The 26,679-nt window shown below is 41.6% G+C and overlaps 1 protein-coding gene across 1 annotated transcript in view; it reads left to right on the top strand.

The window, feature by feature from the left end:
- Positions 1-26,440, top strand: part of LOC121915474 (transcription elongation factor A protein 3-like) — a 31,191-nt gene extending 4,751 nt beyond the window's left edge. The window contains 12 exon segments of the mRNA XM_042439784.1: positions 8,468-8,530; positions 9,480-9,585; positions 9,868-10,000; positions 11,730-11,801; positions 13,377-13,497; positions 15,716-15,812; positions 20,631-20,687; positions 21,564-21,718; positions 22,317-22,463; positions 23,676-23,747; positions 24,841-24,968; positions 25,564-26,440. Of these exon segments, the coding sequence (XP_042295718.1) occupies positions 8,468-8,530; positions 9,480-9,585; positions 9,868-10,000; positions 11,730-11,801; positions 13,377-13,497; positions 15,716-15,812; positions 20,631-20,687; positions 21,564-21,718; positions 22,317-22,463; positions 23,676-23,747; positions 24,841-24,927 (1,110 nt within the window). The 3' untranslated portion in view covers positions 24,928-24,968; positions 25,564-26,440.
- Positions 26,441-26,679: the final 239 nt, after the last annotated feature.

The following is a 26,679-nucleotide window of genomic DNA, read 5'->3' as shown; positions in this document are numbered from 1 at the left end:
TGTTATGCACCCCCGTACTGTTGAGATTGGATCTTCTGAAGGCTGGTTTTTTATTTTCAATGTTAAGGGGAAGATTAAAAATAAAAATGGAGAGCTATCCTTGTAACATTTGATGCCATCAGCATTGTATGTTCTCCTCTTTCAAAATACTTTTGTAAGCACATATGCCCACAGTCATACCTAGATCTAATTTGCATTGCAGAAGTAATGCAGTTTGATATGCTTTAACTGCCATGGCTGCATGCTATGGAATCCTGTGATTTATAGTTTGTTGTGGCACCAAACAACTCTCTGACAGAGAAGGCAAAACTACAGACCAAAGAATGTGCAGTGCAGGTTCGACCCTAGATTTGCTATGTGTGACCAAAAGGTTGATATGTAACATGACATATCTGTTCCATCAGTCCTTCTACTGATGTTCAGGTAATTTTGTAACAGAAAAGGAGCCCTCCATGCAAAAGAAGGGCGCTGTTAGCCATGGAAGAAAAACATTGGGTGAAGCTGGGCAAGTAACATTCCCTCAATCTCTGAGGAAGGCAGTGGCAACCTCATCCTGAACAAATCTTGCCAAGAAAACCCCTCACCTTAGACTTGCCATAAGTCAGAAACGACATGAAGGCATACCAACACCACAACAGTCAGTAGTATATGAGGACTTTGGAAATTGTAGAATTACATTGAATCTTGAGAAAAGGTTTAGCCAGGCTATCTAGAGGTTATGGGAGTTGTAGTCTAGTAAGTCAAGTTCAGGAAGCGTTCTCTAAGCACTGCACCGCCCTCATACAGCTGTGGCTATTTTTTGCAGTGCTGTTTGTTTAGGCAGGGGCCCTTGTGGAAATTGAGATGTTACAACCATAAATCTTCAGCATTGTAGTAATAATATTTATTTATTTATTTATTTATTTATTTATAGCCCGCTCAGTCACAAGGAATCCGGGTGGGTTACAATAATAAAAATACATAGAAGATACAATAAAGGGTGCAATCACACTTACAATGTGCTTGTATGTGCTTTCCATGCCCTGTTTCATTCACATGTGTGAATGGATGGTGTTTTCAACAATTTTTATGGCATTTTTGACAGAAGTCAGCATTGCCAAATAACTGCTGAAGTCCACCAGTGGGAAAAATTACTTTTTGTATCAGGGCAGTGATGTGTAGCATCCAGATTTTAAAAAAAGCATTTGAGTAGTGTTGTAGGCAACAGTTGCCATTTAAAAGTAACTGGTAACTACTGCCAGTGTAAGTAATTGAAAAAACTTCCAAGCTCTGTCTTTGTTTTTTCTAGTTGCTGTTTCTCCAAAAATAAGACACTTATTTTTACTCAAGAAGACACACTATGGCATATTTTCAGGGGATGTCTTGTTTTTACGATGGGCAGATGAGAAGGGCTGTCCGTCTTCTTTACCACATATGTTACCTGCAGGAGTTTGGTGGACATGCTTCCCAGTGCACTGCCACTTTTCCAGGGGCCTGTCTGTGCAACCAAGGAGGAGATAGAGTAGAGGAACACCTGATCACATGCCAGCACTTTCAGAGACCTTTGCCCACAGGTCAGGGAGTCCCTTTACCCTTTTCTTTCATTGGTGAGCCCAATGGGGTGTGGCAATCATGGCTCTTGAGTTGTGCATGCTGATGTTGTGTCAGCTTGGCTGGCCCATGCAGACAATGCTGTGCAGCTGCCATCATGGCCTATCCAGGGCCACTGGCCCCAGGCACTGCAGACAAGGCATGAGAGAACCTGTAAAAGCATTCTCCGGTGCTTAACAATATCAGTTCCTGAGGCTAGGACTGGAGATCCCCATTTAAGCAGCGATGACCACTGCTGTCTTTAACTGCAAATGCAAAAACAATAAGGAGAGGGAAGAGAAGTCCTGTGTTGAAATAAATGTGTAATGTGTCAAAAAATAAATAAATCAGAAGTTGGTTTCAGAAATATATTCATGTATAGATCAGTGGATAATGGATGCCTTTCCAAACTTGAATAAGTATTTTTCCAGCGATGGAGGTGGAAACATCCTATAACGTGGGTTGATTCCATCTCTTGCTCCGAAATAGGCAGGAAAAACAGACTTGAAGGAGTCGCCACCAGAGGGAGCAACCCCCTCCATCTCCCAGTCTTTTTCCTGCCTCGCTCTGACTAGGCTGTGTTTTTCCTTTTCTCCTCCTTCTTTGTCTTAAAGACTTTAATATTTCTTCTAATATTTCTTCTATTCTTCTTCTATTCATAATCTGTTCTCTCCTGCCTTGACAACAACCTGCAAAAACAACTATGTTTTCTTTAGTCTTGCTCTATCCCTTTGACTTTCTAAGGGCTGAAACAAAGCCAGGCAGGAAGAGACAGTTCAGAAGCTGCTGGGCTGTGAGTCAACTAGGCCCAACTCCAGCATTAAAGAAGAAGAAGACAGCCCAGCCATGTCTGGCTGAAGCCAGGTGCGGCCAGAAGAGGGAGATCCCTCTGTCCTGGACCAGATGCACTCCGCTGCAATCTCCAACCCCGGGAAGGGGTCTGTGCAGTGAGATGGACATCCCGAAATGAATTGGCGCGGTGGAGGAGGGAATATTCCCTGTCCTTAACCAAAAGGCGCCACACCGCAGTCACCATCCCCAGAAGGGGTTTGGGCGGTGAGATGGACAACCTGAGAGGCCTTGGCGTGGCCAGAGGAGAGAACCACCTGTCCTTGGCCAGATTGCGCCCACTGCAGACATCAAACCTGGCAAGAGGTTTGGGCAGTGAGAGAGAGAGAGAGAGGAGGCAGACCTCAAGAGGTGAGTGATGATCCTACTTCTAATCCTAGGTTTGTGGATTAAGATTTACCCCAAACGTTTGTTACTGCCTTTCATTGTCAGTTTTCAAAGAGATTTCTTTTACCTCAATAGTGTGATTAGAAAATTTGTTTCTGACTTACATTGTCAGTTTTCAAAGAGTGTTCAGTGACGTCATAAGTGTGAGTGGAGAGTTTGTTTCTGGCTTGCATTGCCAGTTTTAAATGAGTTTCTGGCTCACATTGCTAGTTTAAAAGAGTTTCTGGCTTGCATTGCTGGTTTAAAAGAGTTTCTAGCTTGCATTGCCAGTTTGAAAAAGATCTCAGTTGCACAGAAGTGCAAGTGGAGAGTTTCCCTCCAAAACCAACTGCCGCCTCCTCCTCCTCCTCCTCCCCCCCTTCCTCCATGATGCACTCGGACTGAAGGGATCAGAGAGGGTTAACAAAAAGATTTGCCAGGTGCATCATCCTCTAGTTGGATTTTTCAATCACTCCTTTGGGAGAGTTTGCCTAAACAATTTATTTATTGTGCTCCCCTTTTAAAAGAAGAGGCAAAGCTGCAACTTAAGGTGTGGCAGCCATTTTGATTCAGGACACCAAGTCAAAAGAACAAAGGCCTGCTGCTTCTTCTCCAGTCTGCCTCTATTAAAACAAAATATTAACTGGAGTTCATTCCTCAAAAGAGGAATGTGATCTCTCTCTCTCTCTCTCTCTCTCTCTCTATATATATATATATATATATATATATATATACAGCGCGCCTGCGTCATACGTGGGCGCACCTTACGTGGTTTGAGCATACATGCTCAAGCCGCAGGGCGGAAGGGGCGGCGCATCCCATTCAATTGAATGGGTGCATGCGCCCGTTGCGCACCGTGCACCACCGTGCACGAGCCCCATTGTTTACAGTGGGGCTTGAGCATAGGCGGAATTCGCCTTACGCGGCGGGATCCGGAACGGATCCCCGCGTAAGGCGAGGACCCACTGTACAAATAAAAATGAGGGCCTTTCAGTAGCTCCTGAAATCTCTTAGACTTTTGGGGTCTGATGATCTTTTGTTATTACTATATTTATATTTATGTTATTATTGTATAAGACAATATATTGGAGTTTAATGGCACCTTGGTGCAATTAAAGCTGGAGGATCCTGATCTTCCTCAAGGGAAGGATTTTCCTCCCCCCTCCAAACCTGGGCCTTCAACACCAAATTCTCCATTTTCATACAGATTTTATGAAGGTCATAAGGCCTCCATAGATTGTTATTGTGAGACCCAATCCAATAGCTCTGTGTGTGGATATAGTTACAGCTCACCTCAGTTTGTTGACCAAATCCAATAGCTCTGTGTGTGTGTATAGTTACAGCTCACCTCAATTTGTTATGGGAATCAGCAGATCCCACTTGTGATTGCCATAGTTTATGCTCAATGAAAGTTGTTTCTCCTGTTTCCATTTTTTCTAGAGCTATGTGTGGCCTACAGCGCTTGTTCAAAACAAACAAACAAAAAACACTTGAGGAGATAATAAAGTTCTGCCAGAACATTAAGAAATGGTTTAAGATATTGGCTATTTCAGGAGACACTAGCCTTAATGTGATTTGATACAATCCAAGACCACAACTGGTTTAGTTCCAGTACAACAACAGATTTGATCAAAGAAATTGACACATAGATGTCCATTACAAACAAAATCTGACATTTCCACCTCTTACTGGAGACAAATTGTTTAAAATAAAGTCTCTTGGCTGAGTCTAAGGATAACAAAAAGACCTTACCATTTTTTATTTTTTTTAAAAAAAAGGTTCTTTCCTATAATACATTCCTCAAATGAAGAATGAAAACAAGGCCCTGACTTTCCTGTATTGTCTAAATATGATAATGGAGAGCCTTTAGAGATCAAGATTGCTCTGATGCAGAGACTCCATCTTTGTGACTGACCATTTTGCACTGTTACTACACAATGGTTAAGATTTTTAAATAACATTTTCGAGGCCACCCCTCCACTCCAATTAGTCTACAAGAAACGGTCTTGATTTCCCACAAGGCAAAGGTGATTTTTCTTAGACCAGGGCCTTCAATCCTGGAGACACTCTTCAGAGCGGTCTTCACAACGGTATCAGGTAAGAGTGGGATAATCCTGCCACATTACACCTAAATTCTGTGTCTATTAATAAGCTTTATTATTTACCTTGACAGGTAATGGAAAAACTCCAAATCTAACCGATGGATGACTCAGTATAACCCCTGGGTTTCTCCCATTTATACTCAAGCTTTACAAGACACACATTCCCTCTCTCTTTCACACACATACATATACAGTATACATGTATATATACATACACTGATGAAAGAACAGATAAACGGTCATAAACAGCATCCTCCTTGGCATTTAGGGCTGCTTCAACTATATCATTTTCTCAAGGGCCGACCTTATGTGGGCTAAAGCAGGGGTAGGCAACCTGCGGCCCGCGGGCCAGATGCGGCCCGGCAAGGCCTTGGGACCGGCCCCAGCCCGGTCCTGCCGCCGATTGTCACCGGAGCCTTTGGCCTCTCGCGTGAGGGTGTGGGTGGGGTCTTTGGCCTATCAGGAGGAGGCGGGCAAGGGGGGCAAGCGGCGGGCAAGGGGGTCAATTGTCCATAGAAGCCTCCAAAACATGCATTTATATTAACATTTTTTTAAAAAATCAGCAAATTTTTAGCATGTCCTCCATTTTTTGTTGAAAAGTGTCCTCCATTTGAATTTTTTTCCTACATTTGTCCCAGGTTATTTATTTATTTAATTTTTTAAAAAATATTTAATTTTTTATTTTTTGGCCCCCCCCCCCCCCCCAGTTGTCTGAGGGACAGCAATCCGGCCCCCAGCTCAAAAAGGTGCCTACCCCTGGGCTAAAGAGGTCATGAGATCCCTCATAATCAGGTGAACATAAACAAAACTGCTGGCATGTGGATACCCTTTCTAAACAAAATTTGATAATTTCATTGGTGATAAACTCAACAATCACTGGATACAGTATTGATAAAAATTAATGATAAGGGAAAATCATTTGCTTTTTCACATAAAAATAAAAAATGAGGTCCCTTCACCAGGGACAATCCTCCTTTTTTCCCCATAGATACAGTTATGATATTTGTTTTACAAGAGACAATAGGTTTGGCAGACAGTGGTCTGAGCTTAGTTACCAGCCTTACCTTATGTCCCAGGCACTGCTTCACCTAAACCTACAACAACAATGTAAGTGGCAATACCTATCTTGTCAAACAATGACACAAATAGCCTCAGCCCTGGCTGATTGATGCTAAAGGGTGGGAGGAAGACTGCAGTCTTTCTTTCATAACAAATTCAGAAGACCTATGGGTCCTCTGAACTCTAAAAATTTGCTCACATATACATATACCATTCTCATTACTATTTCATTGCTTCCTCAAGATACAGGAAAGCAAAGATTCATTGGCTGATACTAAAAGCCACAAGACATCTGATGAATATTGGGACAATTAAAAACTGTAAAAACAAAGAGGCTTGTTCCAATCTTTTTTAATTCTACATTTAAAACAAAATTTAGAATGAGGTGCTAGAGCTAAAATGGGTCAATTGGTTTATTTTTTTAAAAAAAAAAGGTTCAGACTGGAGATTCTCCAGAAAACCCTGGATGCACTTCAGCTCCATGATTTTGTGTGTCCCTGTTCTTAGTTGTAGTTGTTTCTGCATCCCAATTCACCGACCTCATCACAATTATCTACACACTGCTTACCAGGGAAAGCTTTTTCCATACAAGGCTCTACCATTCAGTCTGTTGTTTTCTTCAGTGACACTCACTACACTGATAGAGACACATTGAAACAGTGAGATCTTCATGTATACCCATTACTTCACAATGGCCTGATCAGATCTGTTTCTCTTCCATAAGATGTAACAGATGTCGAGTTGTGCTTTCCTTCCTATCCAGAAAAGGTTTTCTGCTAACTCATGAAAATGTCAACCTAGTTCCATTTCAGATGCTACAACACTTTGGAGTGGTTGTAGATGCGTTGCTGACCAGAGTCTACCTGACCAAACAAAGGGTAAGATCCATGAAGAACACCTTCAGGCAGGTAGGTTATTCTCAGTTATCTGATCTAGTGTTACTGGCGCACCTACAGTGCCTGATCTGCTTCAATTAATAGTTTGTCACGAACACAAGGAGCCTAGAGTGGTTCCTCTAGCTATTTCAAAAATAGATGTCACAGATAAATCACTTGTTCTGACATATACCAAATAAGTTCAAATCCCTTTGAACAGTGGTTGTTGCTGCCAATTGAGAAGGATTGTCTGATTTGGCCCCTGATGGCGTTCCAAATAATGGTGAATTATTTGTTACTCTCAATAAGCAAAATGAATAAATAAAAAATACGACCAACAATCTCTACTCCACAATATAAATTGGCTTCAATTAAAACCAATAGTGTTTGTTTTCAGCCACAACTACTAACAGCTCAATTCTGATTCAAATTGACAAGTTAACATTAAGGGTTCATGTACACCAAATGACTGACCCAATCCAGGTCACTGATGACAAAACCAACATTTCTAATAACTTGATTCAAGAAATGATTTCAACATCTTTTTGTCACAATCAAAACAAGGCACTGATAAAACTGTGGCTTGTCTTGGATGCATTTTAACATGCTACAAGGAGATTGAGATATCTCTGTTGTGATCAGTTGTTGATCACTCCATTTACAGTGCAGCTACTTCCTGTGCAGTACCAACAATCACATCCATCTAAGATAAATGTAGGACATGACATGGCCTTCATCTTCTACATTTACATGCCACCTCTGTTGAGTTGCCTTGAATCAAGAAGAGGCTTCCTTTGGAAGACACATCTGGAGGTTCTCACATAAGTGATATGCCTCAGTTCACCCACCCATTGGTTTGGGGAGGTTTGGTAAGTCCCACGTTATAGGATGTTTCCACCTCCATCGCTGGAAAAAGGAACATTAGTTCTTACCTGTGAGATGTTCGTTTTCAGTGATGTAGGTGGAAATATCCTCCCCACCCAGAACTGAGGAGGCTGTTTCCCTTGGCTTTGCAAGGGTTGTTCTTAGTTAGTATGTTTAGTTTGACTTTATGATAGTTTCTATTGATTATACTTAGATTTGCATTAAATGCTCTCTGAGTTTGTTTTCTATCCTTGGCTTTAATATTGACTGAGGGATGGAGGGGGTTGCTCCCTCTGGTGGCGACTCCTTCAAGTCTGTTTTTCCTGCCTATTTTGGAGCAAGAGATGGAATCAACCCACGTTATAGGATGTTTCCACCTACATAGCTGAAAACGAACATCTCACAGGTAAGAACCAATGTTGCTTTTGTTACAGTAAGGCCACACAAGATGCACCGATGCTATCTGTAGGTAAATTCAGAATCATGGGAATAGAATTTAAAAGTACCATTGGTGTCTTGTCTGTCCCTCCAAAAGCTCCAATCCCTATAGAATAGGGGTGGACAAATTGAGCCTCCTCAGATGTTGTCAAACTTCCAAATCCCATGAAACTTTTCATTTGACTATGCTAATTAGGGCCAATGGGAATTGCTGTCCAACCACAACGGAAGGCCACATGTTCCTCACAATTGGAATAGAACATTATGGAACATCTTGCATGAGGTAAATAAACAAATAAGTGTTTAAGGCATGTCAGTATGTCTCATGGGTTTCCCTCTTCCTAGGAAGGAGCTCTTGACCTGTTAAAGAAGCTGAACAGCTGCACGATGACTATTCAGCTTCTCCAGGTACCACAGCATGGAAAATGAAGAAAACATGTTGAGGAATCTGAGCATTGTTGCATTTATCCAATCATCTCTCCAAGAAGCTCAAGATGGTGGATTGATTGATTGATTGATTGATTGTATTAAGATGTTTTAAAACTGCCTTTCATCCTTACAGATACTGGGTAGGCAATTGCATGGGGAGGAGGGACATGTTTTGGACCTACTGATCTCCAAATGCTGCCATAGTACATCAGTGGCACACAAGAAGCGATGTCACATCACTTCTGGTTTCTATTTCATTTGTTCTGCAGCTAATTTTCAAAATGTTATTGGGAGGTCTCAAAGCAACTGCATTTAGTGTGTTTGGGAGGGTTTTGGGTTAAAAAAATTAATTGGGATGGATCAAGGCGCTTTGGGGGTGGGAGTGTCAGAAACACATGACCAACCATTGTTTCTTCTCTTCCCCATTTTATCCTCTCAACAACCCTTTAAAGTTTGTCAGGCCTACGATCACACAGAAGATTTCATGGATGAATTATAATTTTAACCTGGATCACATGAGTCCTTCTCTACACTTTGTTTGCAAGGGTCTAATTTGTATCTAAATCTTACCATAAGAATAGTTTTATATTTAGCCGTTTTCTCCTTGGGGTGGCATCACACATCCCAAGACTTTAGCAAAATATTTTTTAAATGGTGAATCAGTTGCACACTTGACTGAAGTTTGTATTTGGATCAGTGTTTGGCTCCAAGAAGTGTGTTGTTATGCCAACCTGGCAATTATTTTAACCTATCCATGAGGAGAGCAGAGCTTAGGAAAAATTCTTTGTTGGGCTACAACTCTAATTATGCTGGCAAGGGATTCTGGGAACTATTGTCCAAAAGGTGACTTTCTGAAGGGGCCTGTTTACAAAACAGACACTTTTACCTCTCTGAGCATTAATGCTAATTGTTCTGTTCCTCCTTTCAGACGACAAGAATAGGCATAGCTGTCAATACCATCCGTAAGCACAGCCAAGATGAGGAGGTGGTAGCTCTAGGAAAAGTCCTCATCAAGAACTGGAAGAAGTTGCTAGGTAAGAGGTGGACAAGGGCGTCCCAGAAAATGTGTAGCAGGTCCTCTTACGTTCTTATGATGCAGAAGGCACTTTATGAATTGATTGCCTTGCAGTAGGCTGCAAAGTGTGATGACTTGGTGGTAGATAAATGCTCCTCAGATTAAATGACTGGGGAGGAGAGCATGTTGTAGTTGAAATTGAGTGATTTCACTCACCAAGTGTATTTACACACTGTAGTTTTTGCAAGCCATTTAAAGGCTGTTAATAACAGTAAATCAAATGCCATTTTCTTTCTTTCAGAATCATCACAGGACCAGAAAAAGAAAAAGGAGAAAGAAAAAGAAAAAGGAAACATCCCTGGTCTGCAAGTTGAAGATGCACTTTCTCACCAAACAAACCTTTGCAAAAGTCCTGATGGAAAGCCAAAAGACCGGTATTGGCCTGTTAGGACTATCTTAGTTCAAATAGTGACAAGTTATGGCCAGCCACATGTTGGATTGCACCTGCTGTGACTCCAAAATTGTTTATATGCCGCCCAATCACTGGGAATCCGGGTAGCTTACAACAGTGGGGATAATAGATGGTTCCCTGCCCTCAGGCTTACAATCTAAAAGACACCACATAAAAGGAGAAGGGAATGGGGGGATCAGGTCCAGCATTCTTCTCTCCCTCTGAGGCAGATGGACTGGGGGGAGGGCTTTCACAGTTGGCATCCATAATTTTTAATGGGTTTTTCAGGCTACGTGGTAGTGTTCTTGAAAGGTTTTTTCCTGATGCCAGCATCTGGCTGGCATCTTCAGAGAATGCTAGCATGGAAGTGAGGGGGGTATATATACTGTGTGAACCTTTGATGAGAGGAAGTGCTTTACATGTTAATCTGTGTGTTGGTCTGGTTGTTGACTGTCAAGACCTAAGGGTGTCTATTTAATTAGTGATCCATTGTCACTGACCTGTTTTCATTTGCACTTGCTGGGTCTTGATTTTGATGTCTTTAAGAACTGGTGGCCAAACTTTATTTACTTTAAGGTTTCTTCTTTTCTGTTGAAGTTGTCCAGATGCTTGTGGATTTCAATGGCTTTCCTGTGCATTCAGACCTGATAGTTGTTGGCATGGTCAAGAAGTCTACATAGGGACCACCAAACGCAGTGTACAAACATGAACCAAGGAACACAAGAGACACTGCAGATTGGGTCAGCCATTAAAATCAGCAGTAGCAGAACATGGCCCTATTTAGACAGGCCTTTGCGTCGCCCTGTCACGTACTAGGGGTTGGCCGAGGACGCACCGTCCATATTGGCCTCACTCCTAGCACATGATGGGCATAAAATGGTGGCACCTTGTACACACGGGTGCCGCCATTTTGACGTGATGGTTGCTTAGCATCTGCACGTCCCAGCACCTTTGTGATGCCGCAAGTGCACCATTGGCGCATTGTGGCGTCACTAAGCTGCCGCAAGAAGAACTCGCTTTTTGCGTGTTCTTTTTGTTCTGCAACAGAGCCACACGGTTTGTCCGCTGCATCTCCCTCGTGGAGCAAACCAGGGCGGCGGGAGACCGCCCTTTTTGGGCGGTCTGTATCCCGCCCATGTTATAAACCACCCTGGGCATAAAATACTGTTTGAAAACACTGAAGTTTTTGACCCAGAAATTCTGGACCTAGGGTCAGTGGTTTTTTCCAGCAGACAATGGATCTCTGATTAAACCCTTACCATACAACAACAGACAGATTAACATGTAATTCACTTCCTCCCAACCAAGGGTCACACAGTATATAGACCCCACTCACTTCTATGCCAGCATTCTCTGAAGATGCCAGTCACAGATGCTGGCAAAATGTCAGGAATAAACTCTTCCAGAACATGGCCACATAGCCCGAAAAACCCACAAAAAACTAAGCCACATAATATGTGTGTATTAACATTAGATTTAATGTGGAGCAAGGTGAGAAGAGGGATCATTGATTTGTACAACTTGGGAAATGAAAGGAACTGAAGCATGACTATTCTCCATTCCTACTTTTTCACAGGTGCCTCTGAGATGTCCTTTTACATGTTTTAAGGACAGAGCAATATTTTAGGGTACACAAATTGATCTGATCTTTGGGTATATCAAGTATGAAAAGCACTAACTGTTATTTTATCTCTCCAATTTTTTCTTTCCAGAAAACTGAACAAGTCCATATCTCAAGAGACAGAGCCAAAGAGTTGCACCTCTGTCATTCCCAAGCCAGACAGGTACAGTTTGCTGATGAGAAAGGTATATGAAGGGGAATGTAAACACCATGTAGATGAGTCATAGTATTCCAGCACCTTTTCTTTCTTTTTTTGAAAGCTCCTAGAGAAAAAAAACCCAGCAAGAATGAGGTGCTCTGCTTTTTCATGTGTACATGATGAGAACATACACAGGTAGCAGTGTTGGATCCAGTCCCAGTAGGTATTATGCAAGGGGTTATTTTTGAACTAAGTTCAGTTATAGATTTAGAGAATATCCTTCATACCATTTCCAGTCCCTCATGAGAAGGAATGGGCCTTAATTCTGAGCCATGTGTTTACTCTTTCTTTCTTTCTTTCTTTCTTTTTTTCTTTTGTCATGTTTTAGAGCTTGACACAGCTACATTTTTCAGTTGTGACTCCCAGATTAAAATTTCATCCAAGTACTGATAAAAACATGGAAAAAATTTTTTCCAAGCTACATGCATGTATTGCATTTTCTTTCTATATGATAGAATTACAAGATTAATGCTATGCTCTGATGCAGTATATATTGATTTCAGTAAAACTTTTGACAAGATCGCCCTTGATATTAATTGCAAAAAAGCTAGTAAAATGTGGGCTAGACAATGCTACTGTAAGGCAGATTTGCAAGTGGTCTTTTCATGATGAAATGAGTTAGCCGCCTCAGATACTAGAATGAGAACCAATGGATTCAAATTACAAGGAGAGAGTTTTGGTGTAAACATTAGGATGAACTTTTAAAAGAAATGTTCAACAGTGGAATATAAAGCATTGAGGGGGCATAGAGTCTCTGTCTTTTGTGGTCATTAAACACAGGTTAGATAAGTATCTTTTAGAAGTGCTTTAATTGTGTATTCCTGCATTGTAGAGGATTAGACTAGATGTCTTTTGCAGTTTCTTCCAACTCTTAAGATTCTGGAGATACAAGATCTAATCATGGTGATGCATATTATATCCTCTGCTCCTGGCTGTCTTTGGAAAGTGTTTTAAAAACTTAAAAAAATAAAGTGTTGTAAATGGTGCAACCAGAGTATTATAATACTGGATAATTCCAGAGAGTGTTGTCCTTGACAGATGGTTGAGGTGTCCTCAATTGATATATTTTGAGGGGCATTCAGAACTTCATTAAACAGAGCCTCTACTGCACTTGCATCCATAGTTTTTATGATGCAATCTGGAAGGATTAAAGGGAGGTGTGGAAGAAACAGGGAGATGGATCAGAATCCACAAAGATGGCATTGGGAGCACTGCATATAGTCCTGCAGCTACACTTTGTCCTCCCCTATAAGCATCAGAAAAGGCTGAAATGCCTTTCTTTAGGATTCATCCATTTTTGCTGTCTGAAGAATGTTATGTAGATTATGATGGTTTGCTGTATTTGAAGAAGCATAAGCTGTTGAAACTATGATAATGTAATTGGATGGACAGCTGGTGAATACTGCAGCTTTTGAAGAAGCCACTCTTTTTGGGTTGCCAGGGCAAACTGGGCAATAAAGCATGTGATGGTGGGGATGCGGTTTGAGGAGTGCCACGATGCAGCATGACTGAACATCAGATTGTATTCTTTATATGCAGAGATCCCAAAGGTGCTTTGTCTGTTTCCAAAAAGTTGCACCTGGAGCTCAAGAAAGAAAGGTATGTGTGCTTTTTACACTCATCTCCCCACATTCTCTGGGGTTGGGGGCACAGGACCCCATGAATGTGGAAAAATTGCAAATAACAAAAACACCATGTTTTTATGTGAGAGAACACTCTAGGAATCTCTAGGTCCTCCAGTGCAACTCTGTGGTCAACATCTGCCAGACACTTACATAGAATTGTGCTGGAGGAGCCACAAATGCCTAGTGGAGTGTTCTCTCTAAGAATCTCTAGGCCAGTGATGGCGAACCTTTTTAGGTTCGCGTGCCAGGGGGCGGGGCTTCTGTCCCCTGGGATGGGGCTGTGTGCTGGGGCGGGGCTTCTGGCCCAGAGGGTGTGGCTTCCACCCTCCATGGGTGAAGTTTCCACCCTCTGGGCGGGGCTCTTCCTCTGCCTTTTTCCCGCCCAGCGTGTCTCTCACAGAACGCTGAGGTCAGCAAAGGTCCATGGGGGGAGGAGCCATGGGCAGGGCCAGTCCTCCTCTTCCCAGACCTTTCTTCACCCCAAGGGCTCTCTAAGCCCTTGGGGGAGAGGAAAGGTAACTGGAGAAGGGGGGAGATGGGGAGGGCCCCTGCCTCCCTCTCCACGGAGCTTTCCCTGCCCTCTAGGTGCCCGTTTGGGGCCACTGGAGGGCAGGAAAAGGTAAGTGGGGAAGGAGGACGATGGGAGGGCCCCTGCCTCCCTCCCCACGAGCTTTCCTGCCCTCAAAATGCCCCAAACGGGCACTGGAGGGCAGGAAAATAAACTGGAGAAGGAGGAGATGGGGAGGGCCCCTCCTCCCTCCCCACGGAGCTTTCCCTGCTTCCAGCTGTCTCTCAAGAGACAGCTGGAGCCAGGAAAGCTCCCTGAGGAGGAGGCACTGGCGCCCGCCAGTCGCTCCTCCTCTCCCCGCCCTTTTCCCAGCCTCTATGCTCTCTTGAGAAGCAGCTGGGGGCTGGAAAAGGCTGTGAAGGAGACCAAGGGCACGACTCCCTCTGGCTCCTTCTCCAGAGTGACCTTTTCTGGCTTCCAGCTGTCTCCGAGGACAGATGGAGGCCAGAAAAGGCAGGGAGGGGATGAACGGGCACGCACAGCCTCTTCCGCTTCTCCTCCCTCACCCCATGCCCGAGGAAATTGGCCAAAGTGCAACTTCCGGCACGCATGCAGTGGGTTTGCATCACGCTCTAGGCCCTTCAATGCAACCTTTGGTTAAAGGTGACCATAGTGTTGTGCTGCAGACCTAGATTTCGTAGAGAGAACATATAAATAAATCCATGACTAATCAAATCTGCAGAAGTCAAACCACCAATTGTGAGGGACAAGTGTATATGTGTGTTTGAAGGAAGACCTCAAATCTTTCTACCAACTTCATTGTCCTCTCACGCTTACATAATGCCCTTTCTCTTTCTTACAAAGAAGACATCAGAAGACTCACTCTCTTCTCTGTGGCTTCCTTCCTCCTCCCCCAAGAGATGTCTGGGGACAGTAATTAATCTGTCACGCTTTACCAGTACAATATGCATTTTTAAAATAATAATCACGCTAGTTTGGAATGCCAAGAAAACTTTACTCACAGTTCTAGTTGAGAGAGGTTATTATAACAGTTCTCCAAGGGTGTGGTCTTGATACCTTCTGGCATGGTATTTTTGACACAAATCACTTAAGGTTGCATGAATTATCTGATTTTGTTTTTTAAGCCTACAGCTCCCTGAACTTACACAACATGGCTAGTGACTATGAGGAATTATCAGAGCAGGCCGTTTTCTCGGACACGTTTTTCTCTGCTGAAGATTATTCATAGCTTTCATTTTATTTTAAATTATGCTATCACTTTATATTATTATTTTATTTTATTTTAATGTGCACGAGTGCTTTAAAAAAGTGATGCAGTCCACAGATTTGTAACTTCACTTAAAGACAATCTCTGGCACCAACCTGTCAAGAGCCAGAATAGGGCAGCACTTCAGTGAGCTGTTTGTGTTGTCAGTAATGTTTACGAATTCTATGATTTATTTTATCACACACAGAGAAGAGGTACTGTTTGTCATTATATCTTGACCTCTGCTCACACGATAATGAGACTGGTCTAATGATATCTACCTGCTTTGGATGGGTAGGGAAGAAGTGCCATTTGGTGATTGTTGCAGTTTAGTTTTGGGCTGTCCCTGGAGTGCTTCAGCCTACACATTTACAATGTCTACTATGTGAAGACCTGTCACTTGTTGCCTTCTTCAGTCCAATAACAAACCTAACCAAGAGGGGCCCAAGACACCCACCAGCCCGTTACTGACTCGCAGCATTTGCATCTTCTTTTGCTTTTTGGCACCCTACTATCGACGGGGAGACCGCTGCCGGACAAATGCATTAGATGATCCGCAGCTCTCAAAATGGAAGGTGAAACAAAGTACTTTGACAGGAAAACATTCCACAGATGGATGCTCAAATTCTTGTTTAGTGAGAAAGGAACAAAAAAGTATTACTTAGCCCAGGGGTGGTCATGCACGTGCATTTTCTTGTGTTTGTAGTGCCTAGATTATGTGACATCAGTCAATTTTTAAAGCTGAAAACTCTTACTTTCCTCAGTACTCTCCTGAAAACTCGCTTTCCATTATGTATTTGACATGAGCTCCTAATTACTATCCTGTCTGTAACTTGGACTAACTAAATTTTGCACTGCACTACTGTAACAGTTTTTGATACTTTAAGTGTTACACTTGCATCCCAGGTCCTGGGATTTGTAGGTTACTGAGGTAATTAGAATTTCATATTAAAGAATTTCCAAGTCACTGATTTAATCCTCAAGTGCTTGAGAACACCTACTAGAACACCAGGACACCTACTAGAACTTTCGTAGGGATAGAGTCTTCATAAGTTTCTTCTAAAAGGAAGAACAAGTAATTCTTCCTGCTGTAGAATTTCGAAAAAACAGTTTTGAAAGCCTATTGCAGTTCAAGTATCTATAGAAAATTCACACATAGTTTTTTTTGTGGAAAAAACAGCCCTTTCTGTGTAAAAAAACCATTTCCAGTGCTGAAAATTTTTTTTGCACAGAACACCCATTTCCTGGCAGAAAGGCTCTTTAACTGTGCAAATCAGCCACAAATACTCCCTAATAGCATTTTCAGTGCAGGAAAATTAGCTTCTCTTGCAGAAAAATTCTTATAGAAATATATGGTGGCACTCGAAAAAATGTTTTAAATGCACAAAGCACTATGATGAATTTTGTGCGAAAAATTCCAAACTGTGAAAATTCTTGCCAGTCCAGGATGAAACACATGAAAATATGTCTTCAACCATATCCAAATTTCAATATTTTGCCATCTCTAGCTTTCTAGTAGAGACCGAAGCAGAGGACTTGCAACTTTTGTTTTGAGCTTTTTATCAGCTGCAACCAGATAAATTGCCCATGGAGGAAGCTGAAAGGAATGGATGTAAGGTTGTCATCTCGTCCCTGCCAGTTGAAGGGCAGGTGGACCAGAGGAGGAATAGCGGATGTGAACAACTGGCTTCGCAAGGTGCTGCCGAGAAGGATTGGATCTTCGATCATGGGCTGCGTTCCATGAGGAGGACTTCTGCAACAGACAGTTGCATCTCACGCCAGTTGGAAGAAATGTTTTGCCAAAGTCTCAAACTTGATCAGGAGGCTTTAACTGAGTTCCGAGGGGAAGGGAGACAAATTAAGGAGGCGAAAGGGATGGTGAAATAGTCAAACTGACATAGAGAAACAAGAAAAAGTGCAAGCACCACAGTGGGGAGCAAATAAACTTGCACAAGCAAGTAAATGGGACCGGGTCTGCGATGCCTCTACACAATGTACACGAGCATGGGAAAATAAGCAAGATGAACTTGACTCCTAGTAAACAAGCACATATGATATAATGCATCACTGAAACCTGGTGGGAGAGTCTCATGATTGGAATGTGGAATAGAGGGTAAACCTTATTAGAGAAATAGGCCAAACAGGAAAGGAGGAGGAATCACTAGAATCAGAGATATTTACACCGTGAAGAGATCCAGACATCAATCATTGAAGCCAGGTGGAGACATCTGGATGAATCAAGGGGAGGAAACACAAGAGTACGGTGGGAGTCTACTACAGACCCCCAATCAGACTGAGGAATTGGATGATATCTTCTAGAACAGATGACCACACAGTCAAGAGAGATGTGTTATGTGGGCGACCTCAACTACCTGATATTTCTGGAAGTCAAACTCAGCAAAATCCTCGGCCAACAAATTCCTCACTTGCCTGGAAGACAATTTCATGGTCCAAAGTGGAAGAAACAAGGGGGTCTCTATTTAGATCTGATCCTAACAACAAGGATGACTTGGTTAATGGGGTTCAAGTAGTGGGATCATTAGGTGGAAGTGACCATGTTCTCCTGGAGTTTGTAATACAGTGGAAAGGAGAAGCCAGCATAGTCAGACACACTCTAGACTTTAGGAGAGCGAATTTCAGTAAACTTAGAGAAGTATTGAGGGCAATTCCATGGTCAGAAATACTAAAGATAAAGGTTCCGAGACGGATGGGAATTTCTCAAAAGGGAGATACTGAAGGCTCCAGTTCACAACGTTCCAGTGAGAAGAAAAAAACGGGAGGTGTCTCAAGAAACCAGGATGGATGACTAAGGAACTTTCAACCGAGCTAAGTTTGAAACGGAACATGTATAAGAAATGGAAAAAGGGGGAATCACAAAAAGGAATTCAAAGAAATAGCAGGCATGTGTAGGGGTAAAGTCAAAAAGCTAAAGCGCAGAATGAACTCAGGCTTGCTAGAGAGGTTAAGAACAATAAAAGGGCTTTTTTGGATATGTCCGCCGCAAAAAAAAGAAAGAGAACAGTAGGGCCACTGCGTGGAGAAATGGCTAAATGCTAACAGAAGACAGAGAAAGCAGAATTACTCAACCACCTTCTTTGCCACAGTCTTCTCAGAAAGGCAAAGGGTGCTCACCTGAGGATAATGGAGCAGAGGGAACAGAATAGGGGATTTCAGCCAGAATAGTAAAGAGATAGTTAGGAACACCTTATTAATCTAAATGAATTTAAGTCTCCGACCAGATGAACTCCATCCAGGTATTAAAAGAACTGGCAAATGTAATCAGAGCCATTGGCAATAACTTTGAAAACTCGGAAACAGGAGAGATCCCCAGCAGACTGGAGGAGGGCAACGTCGTCCCCATCTCAAAAAGGGGAAAAAGAGGATCCCAACAATTATCGTCCAGTCTGACATCAGTACTAGGAAAGATTCTGGAGCAGATCATTAAACGAGAGTCTGCGAACATCTAGAAGGCAATGCCATAATCACAAAAAGTCAACATGGGTTTCAGAGAAACAAGTCATGCCAGACAAACCTAATCTCTTTAGTTGATAAAATACACTTGGTAGATGAGGGAAGTGCTGTGGATATAGTATATCTTGATTTCACTAAGGCCTTTGACAGGTTCCCCATGAATTCTTGCAACAAGCTTGTAAATGTGGGCTAGACAAAGGACTGTTACATGTACTGATCGTATTGGTTGACCGGCCGAACCCAAAGGTGTGCTCAACATGGCTCCTTCATCCTGTAGAGAAGTGACCAGTGGGGTCCCCACGGCTCTGTCTGGTGCCCAGTGCTATTCAACATCTTTCTCGAATGCCTGGATGACAGACGGGAGCAATACTTATCAAATTTGCAGATGACACCAAATTAGGGGAATAGCTAATACCCAGAGACAGGATCAAGTTCAAATTACTGAATAGACTAGAAGCTGGGCCAAAGCTAACAAAAGAATTCAACACCGGAAAATGTAGGTATTGCACTTAGGGCGGAATAATAAATGCACAGATATCAGGATGTGACACCTGGCTGAATGAAACTACGTTGTGACAGGTCTAGGAGTCCAATAGGCTACAAGTTGAACTGATGAGAGACGTGTGATGCGGCAGCTAAAGACAATGCATTTTAGGCTGCATCAATAGAAGTATAGTGTCTAGATCAAGAGAATTAGTGCCACTGTATTCTGCTCTGGTCAGCCCCACCTAGAATATTGTGTCCAGTTCTGGGCACCACATTCAGAGGACATTGAGAAACTGGAGCGTGTCAAGAGGGGCGACTAATAGTGAAAGGTCTGGAAACCTTGCCCTTAGAAGAACGACTCAGGGAGCTGGGGTGTTTTAGACCTGGAGAAAAGAAGGTTGAAGAGTGATGGATAGCCGTTTAAATATTTGGAAACGGATGTCATGTTGAAGAGGGAGCAAGCTTGTTTTCTGCTGCCCAGAAAACAGGACCCGGAACAATGGATGCAAGCTCGGAAAAGGATTCACCTGAACATTAGGAGGAACTTCCTGACAGTAAGGGCTGTTTGACAGTGGAATGCACTCCCTCGGAGGGTGATAGAGTCTCCTTCCTTGGAGGTCTTTAAACAGAGGCTGGATGGCCATCTGTCAGGGATGCTTTGATTTGGATTTCCTGCATGGCAGGGGGTTGGACTGGATGGCCCTTGTGGTCTCTTCCAACTCTACGATTCTATGATTCTATGTGAGAGGATAAAAGGACCTATCCAGTTTTTGCCAGGAGAAGTATGTATCAAAATGCAATGGTTTTGTGTAAAAAAAAAAAGTCATTTGGTACAAAAGAAGCCTGTTTATTTTTACAATAAACCTTTGTGGAATTTTAAGACAGACGTGAAAAGCAAATAAACAACATTTCAAAAATCTAAAAATGTGAAAAAAATTCTCTCGATCCTGGCTAGGAGGAAGATTTTGTTTTCTTACATAAGAATGGGATATATGAGCATTCATATTCTTCACAGTTAGTGATATCAAATGTGTGCAATTATGTGGCGCAGATACATGTTAAGCCTAAAAATTTGTAACTAAAACAATCCTACCTTCTTCTTCCAGTGGCCTGTTGTTGTTCTTGTCATTTTTATTACTGTAAATAAATGATAAAAATAAATGTTCCTTACCATCATCCACAACAACATTAATGATTTCAGTGCACATTCTTTAAAATCTTCCTTATATTGTAACATTTTTTGCTGTTACTGGACACCATTTTTTTCCTTTTAATGTACTGTTCCGTTTTGTTCTTCAGCAAAACTTGTTGTAATCTACTTTGAATATATACTTAACATAGAAATTAATGGTTATAGTATAAACTATACAGATAGATAAACATCTTTCTTGTTTCTTACTTTCACTGACTCTTTCCATCATTTTTTTTCTCTGCAGATGATTACAAGCAATTTGGAGTCAATTGTGATAAAATGGCAGCTGAAATCGAAGATCATATCCTGTGGATGGATATAGGTTGTGAGGTGCCAATATGAGCTAGAGTAGGGAGGAGGAATGTGTGACTCTCCAGGTTTTGATGAAGTATTATTCTCATAATCCCTCACTATTAACCAGCTTGGCTAGGAATGATGGGATGTGCCATCCAATACTGTCTGTAGGACTGTGCATTCTCCTGTAGGGAGCCAGAGGAAACCTTATTGTTGGTTTCGCCTCTAAGGAATTGATGAATGTAGATCTTGAGAATACATTTTAAGGTGGTGAAACTTGTAATCATCTGTGGTGAAAACTTGGGCTATAGAAAGTTTGGTTTGATCTACATTTTTATTTTTCTTTTTATTAGGGTTTCAAGATATATAAAACACAACACTGACAATCAGAAAAAAAGACAAGATAAGAAAAAAAAGAAACTTATTACAAAAAGAAGAAAAAAAGTGACTTTCAACCTTCTCAGCAGTGGTTAACGTATATTATTTGAGAAACGCACTTTCGGTGCTTTAATACCATAAATAATCAACCCTATAAAATGTCATTATTAATAGTCAAACTCAAATTTTAAAAAATCAAATGCAGTCTTGTCTGTGTATCCACAGGGGTTTCATTTTGGACCTCCCCCCTGGACAGATACAAAATACCATGGGACCTCAAGTCCCAATATTCTTGATGAATGTGCAATGTGTGTGCAACTGTGTTAGCATGCCTATGTGAATGCACACCACATGCTATTTGAGGTCTTCATTTCTTTCCTTACTTTTTTTTTAAAAAAAGGTCTTGCAGTGATCAGTCCTGATCCTTGTGCTGTATCCTTCTACTCAGCTCTCCCATTATTATCTTTTATTATATGCTTACTTTATAATTCCTTAATGCGACCACATATCTACCAGGAATTGAAGGGCAGTGATATGAAGTACCGTAACAGAGTGAGGAGCCGGATCAGCAACCTGAAGGACCCTAAGAATCCCAGTTTACGACGGAATGTACTGAGTGGAGCCATCTCACCCAGCCTCATTGCCAGGATGACAGCAGAGGTAAGCACAGATAACATGTTGGATTAGAGGTTATCTTAATTAGTGTACCTTTATTAAGAGCTGCCTGTTTAAAAAAGTTGTTCGGATAGCCAGAGTGATTGGAGAACCAGCATGGTGTAGTGGTGTGTGTTGGACTAGGACTGTGGAGACTAAGGTTTGAATCTCCTCAACCATAGAAACTCACTGGGTAACCTTGGCAAATCCCACTGAGTGCCAAAGGACAGCAGTCACAAACTGCTTTGAATAAAGAAAATACTGTGGTGCATTTGCCAGTGTGCTATATAGTGGTTTGAGCATGGGGTTACGCTTCTGGAGACCAGTGTTTGAATCCCTGCTTGACAGTGAAAACCCACTGGGTGACCTTGGACAAGTCACACTTTCTGAGTCTCTGTGGAAAACAAAGGCAAACCCGCTGTGAACAAATCTTGTCAAGAAAAGGCCTCCAGAAGGTAACTTCTAAAGTTTTGCTTTGCTCCCAGTGGGACTTTGATTTTACTCAGCTTACATAGAATTCTTTTGTAAAGACTGCAACCTCAAAGGAAACTGTATCCATTGCTTCTGTTATGTTTAATTCCAGTGATACTCTTATGCATTTTAGGAAATGGCTAGTGATGAGCTGAAGGAGTTGAGGAATGCAATGACCCAAGAAGCCATCCGTGAGCATCAGATGGCAAAGACTGGTGGCACCACTACTGACCTCTTCCAGTGTGGCAAATGCAGGAAGAAGAATTGCACATATAATCAGGTAGGGAAAGCCAGATGGGGTAGTTGAGATTTATGATTCTGCAGGAGAAACCCAGGTATATTAGGTCACAAGCAGAATTTTGTGATGTTGTTGTTGTTCAGAAACTGCTCCACAATGTCAGGATTCTGGGCACATAATGGCTTTGAAACTGGGATTATCACAACCTGTGTGTTTGTTCTTTAGAGTTCTGTAATGTATTATTTAATGAGCCTCAAGATTTTAAGAGATTTTTTTTGGTTCTTACATAAAACTCAAATTCAGCCTTCCTCAATATGGCACTCTTCAGATAACTGAAACGGTAATTCCCTTTTTCCTTGATCATCCTGACTGAGGCTGATGGGAGTTGTAAGCCCAAGTTTGAGAAAGCAACTCTACCCATAAGATCGCCTTATTTAAGGAAGGCTTTATGATTTATGTTGCAGAAGGATCTTTTCAAGGGTTGTGCTATGCTTTGAGTCATTTTAATATGTTCTTGAACTGTTTTTAGGTTTGCATTTTTAATAGAATTGTTTAATTTTTTTAAAACTTGATTCAGGAAGGTTTTAGCTGTGTTTTTTAAATTTGTTGTTGGACACCTTGGGTTCTGTTAATATTGAGAGAAAGGCAGTATATCAAATAAATCAATAAATATGCTGCTGATGATATCCATAAACATTTATAATGAACTGTAATGAATAATAATCATAGATACAGGTGGTGTTCTCAGATATGAGTGCATCCCACCTAGTTCTTTGCCCCTTTCTCTGGTTAGCAGATATTCTTAGTTTAACTAATTTGTGCAAGTTGCAGAATTAGCTTGTCCTAATGCAGTTTGCCTGGCCCAAATTGTAGCAGTGAAAAGTGAATTGCAGATTAGTTGGAAATAGCAATAGCAGCTTCATTTATATACCGCTTCATACCACCTGAGCAGTCTCTAAGTGGTTTACAACTATAAGCTAATTTCCCCCAACAAGCTGGATACTCATTTTAGCGACCTCAGAAGGATGCAAGCCTAAGTCATGCTTGATCCCCTGGCTGGTATTGAACTCGCAACCTTATGATTTGTGAGTGAGTGACTGCAGTATAGGCATTTAACCTCTGCACCAGCAGGGCTCCTTGTAAATGAAAATTTTGAAGTAGAGATAGTGTTCCCCACACCTTTACAGCTCATATTTGTGCTCCTAATGTTTAGAAGAGCAACCCCTCCTGATTACAGTTGGCTTTCTCCTTCAGGTGCAAACACGGAGTGCTGATGAGCCTATGACAACTTTTGTGCTCTGCAATGAGTGTGGGAACCGATGGAAGGTCAGTATTATACTATATCCTTAAGAACAATCAAATAGTGGTCTGTCTTGAACCCAGTAACTTCTTTTTAGCTCTGCTGGCTATCATTCTTATTCCAGAGACTGTGAAAGTCCTTTTTTTTCTTTGCCAAGCTCTTGTCTAGCAAAACTGTCCTTTTTTGCCTGGGATAGCATAGCCCTTACTTTGTCAGAGTTGGATAAACTAGCTGCCACCCCACAATGTAATCACAGTGTCCCATACCCATGTGGTTCTTCATATTTTCCATGCCCAAAGGGCACCTACTGGCATTTGCTAGGCATCCTGGTAACAACCAGCTTCAGTCTGCAATTATGGAAAGAGGGCTGGGGTCATTTTACCAGATCTCCAACTCGGTGGAGATCTGGGAGGATAAGGTGAGCTTCCTAGGACCAGATATTCCCACCAGTAGATGCCCATGGCAGCTGCACAAAGGGGAGTACAAGGAGGTGGGGATTACTTCCTCTGAAATGTCCAAATGGCATAAAGGACACAAGACACCAACAGGATGTCAGCAATTGTGCCCATCCTTTTGAGTGAAGCCAAGGCTGCTGTGCATGACCACTGCATCGCTTTAAAGGGGGTATCTATCCACACCATGTTTTGATTCTGCAAGGAAAAGGCAGAATATAAATAAATCATTATTATTATTATTAATCATATTTAAGTGCTCTCATTTCTGTTTTAAGTTCATGTATGTTGTATAATTTTATATTTACAACTAAGTTTTATTATATTTGAGTAATACTGTAAGCCTCCTTTTGGGGAAAAGGTAGATAAAAATAGGTCTGCCACCTAGTGAATGAATAGACTTCAAATTGTAGGCTTTAAACTCAGGGAAACCTCTTTAAGTTACTGGATGATCTTCCTCCCATGCTGTACTTCTTAAGTGGGAGGGGGAAAACATGGGACCCCTAAATATTGTCAAATCCAGCCCCGGTTATTTATTTATTTTAAAGAAATGGACACTGTTCAATTTTTAGGTCGAAAGCACAAATCTTTCTTCCCTTGTCCATTGCATCCCAACTTCATATTTTACACATGTATTGTTTTACTTAACACATTTTTCTTACTACAGTTCAGTTTCTGTTGCAAGGGGGGGCAAAGGATGAAAAGGGCAGAGAGAGAAAGAAAAAGGAATAACAGGAGAAAGAAAGAAAATTAGAAAATCAGTTTTCATTGGCTAATATGGTGTGGAGTGTTAAAGTGAGTGCAGGTTTTTTATTCCACATACATTTCAGAAAGCTATGCTAAATTGTTTGTAATTTTGTCTTACTCTGTAGTGTGTTGTGCATGTGCTTTTCATGAGCTGCCTGTATTAGCAGATTAGTACAAGTATTGATACTATGGATGTTCTTAGATTTTCGGTTTTGTAATTTTATATTCAACTATCTGGCTCTGGCAAACTATGTACACAGTTTTACTTAATAGTTCTTCATTTAGATAATATTATTTTGAAAAAAGGAAGAGTATTTTTTTTAAAATATGTTGGTTATCTATATTATTTCTAGCTTTGGCTGGAACACTGATGCATCATCCTACCCTAAGCACTGTTGCATTTGGGTCCACTTTTATTGGTAATTAATTGGAGCCTTGTTTTGGAGCATAGAAAAGTTACCTTTTTGGATCACATTTTCCAGAAGCCCCCAACTGGCTAGGAGATTCTAGGAACTGTAGTAAACAAGTAACTTTTCTAAATTCTGAGCACCATTGCAGAACTTGGCTTTTTACATTGTAGAGTTCCAGAGTATCTGACATTGTTAACTTAATGTTATTTTAGAAAGTGTCCTTTCTCTTGCAGTTCTGTTGATGCAACATTCGTTTGTATACCAGCCACAAATGAGAAGACACTGCCCAGTTGCAACCAAAGAAAGCAAAGAATCTTCAATATCTGCTGACAAAAGCAGGCAAAGGAGGAAAATCTTAGATCTGAAATTTGAGCTTCCCTTAAATGCAATAGGAATTAATGAATTACTTAAAGGGGGATGATGGTCTGGCAATGATTTAGGTGTTGCAGTGATGTTTTGAAGGCACGGCTGTGTTCTGTTCTGCAACTATGATGCAGAACTCTGTATTGGGCACAGAATATGACATTTGAGACTTTCTGCTTTTTTCATTTTCTTTTTAAAAAATTCTAAGCCTTAATGTTGAAAAGATGAGTTTAGAAGTACATGCTTGGGTAATGTACTGCAAGCATTGCCATATTGAGAGGTGTGGGCTGTGAAGTTTGTGGCACAATGTGTCAGTTGCCCTGCATAACATCTGGACTCCTTGTTTGCGACTGGCAACAGCTTAGTCAAATCTTGGAGCCTTTTTCTGATGTAAAAGCTTGGTAATTTAAACAACAATAACAGTAATAACAACTTGTTGAATATGCAGTTCTGACTTGGTACTCAAAAGGTGAATGTCATGACAGTATCTTTTTAGATGAAAGTGGAGAGTGCCCTATTTTGGAGGTTTCCACACTGACTTTCAAGTAAAGACCCAGGTGGAATGTATGCTGAGCAGAAGTGGATTGCATCGGCAACAATGAAGGCCTCAGACCTTATGTGTATTAGAATCATAGAATTGGAAGAGACCACAAGGGCCATCCAGTCCAATCCCCTGCCATGCAGGAAATGTAAATTAAAGCATCCCCGACAGATGGCCATCCAGCCTCTGTTTGAAGACCTCCAAGGAAGGAGACCACCACACTCCGAGAGATTGTGTTCCACTGTCGAACAGCCCTTACTGTCAGGAAGTTCCTCCTAATGTTGAGGTGGAATCTCTTTTGCTGTTCCATTGTTCCACGTTCTAGTCTCTGGAGCAGCAGAAAACAAACTTGCTCCCTCCTCAATATGACGTCCCTGCAAATACTTAAACAGGGCTATCATATCACCTCTTAACCTTCTCTTAATGTTGAGCTGGAATCTCTTTT

The sequence above is a fragment of the Sceloporus undulatus genome, chromosome 9, assembly GCF_019175285.1.
Source record: "Sceloporus undulatus isolate JIND9_A2432 ecotype Alabama chromosome 9, SceUnd_v1.1, whole genome shotgun sequence".
In the NCBI taxonomy this organism is placed as follows: Eukaryota; Metazoa; Chordata; class Lepidosauria; order Squamata; family Phrynosomatidae; genus Sceloporus; species Sceloporus undulatus.
Note: the sequence above shows the minus strand (reverse complement) of the source record. Positions and strands in the feature narration are given on the sequence as shown.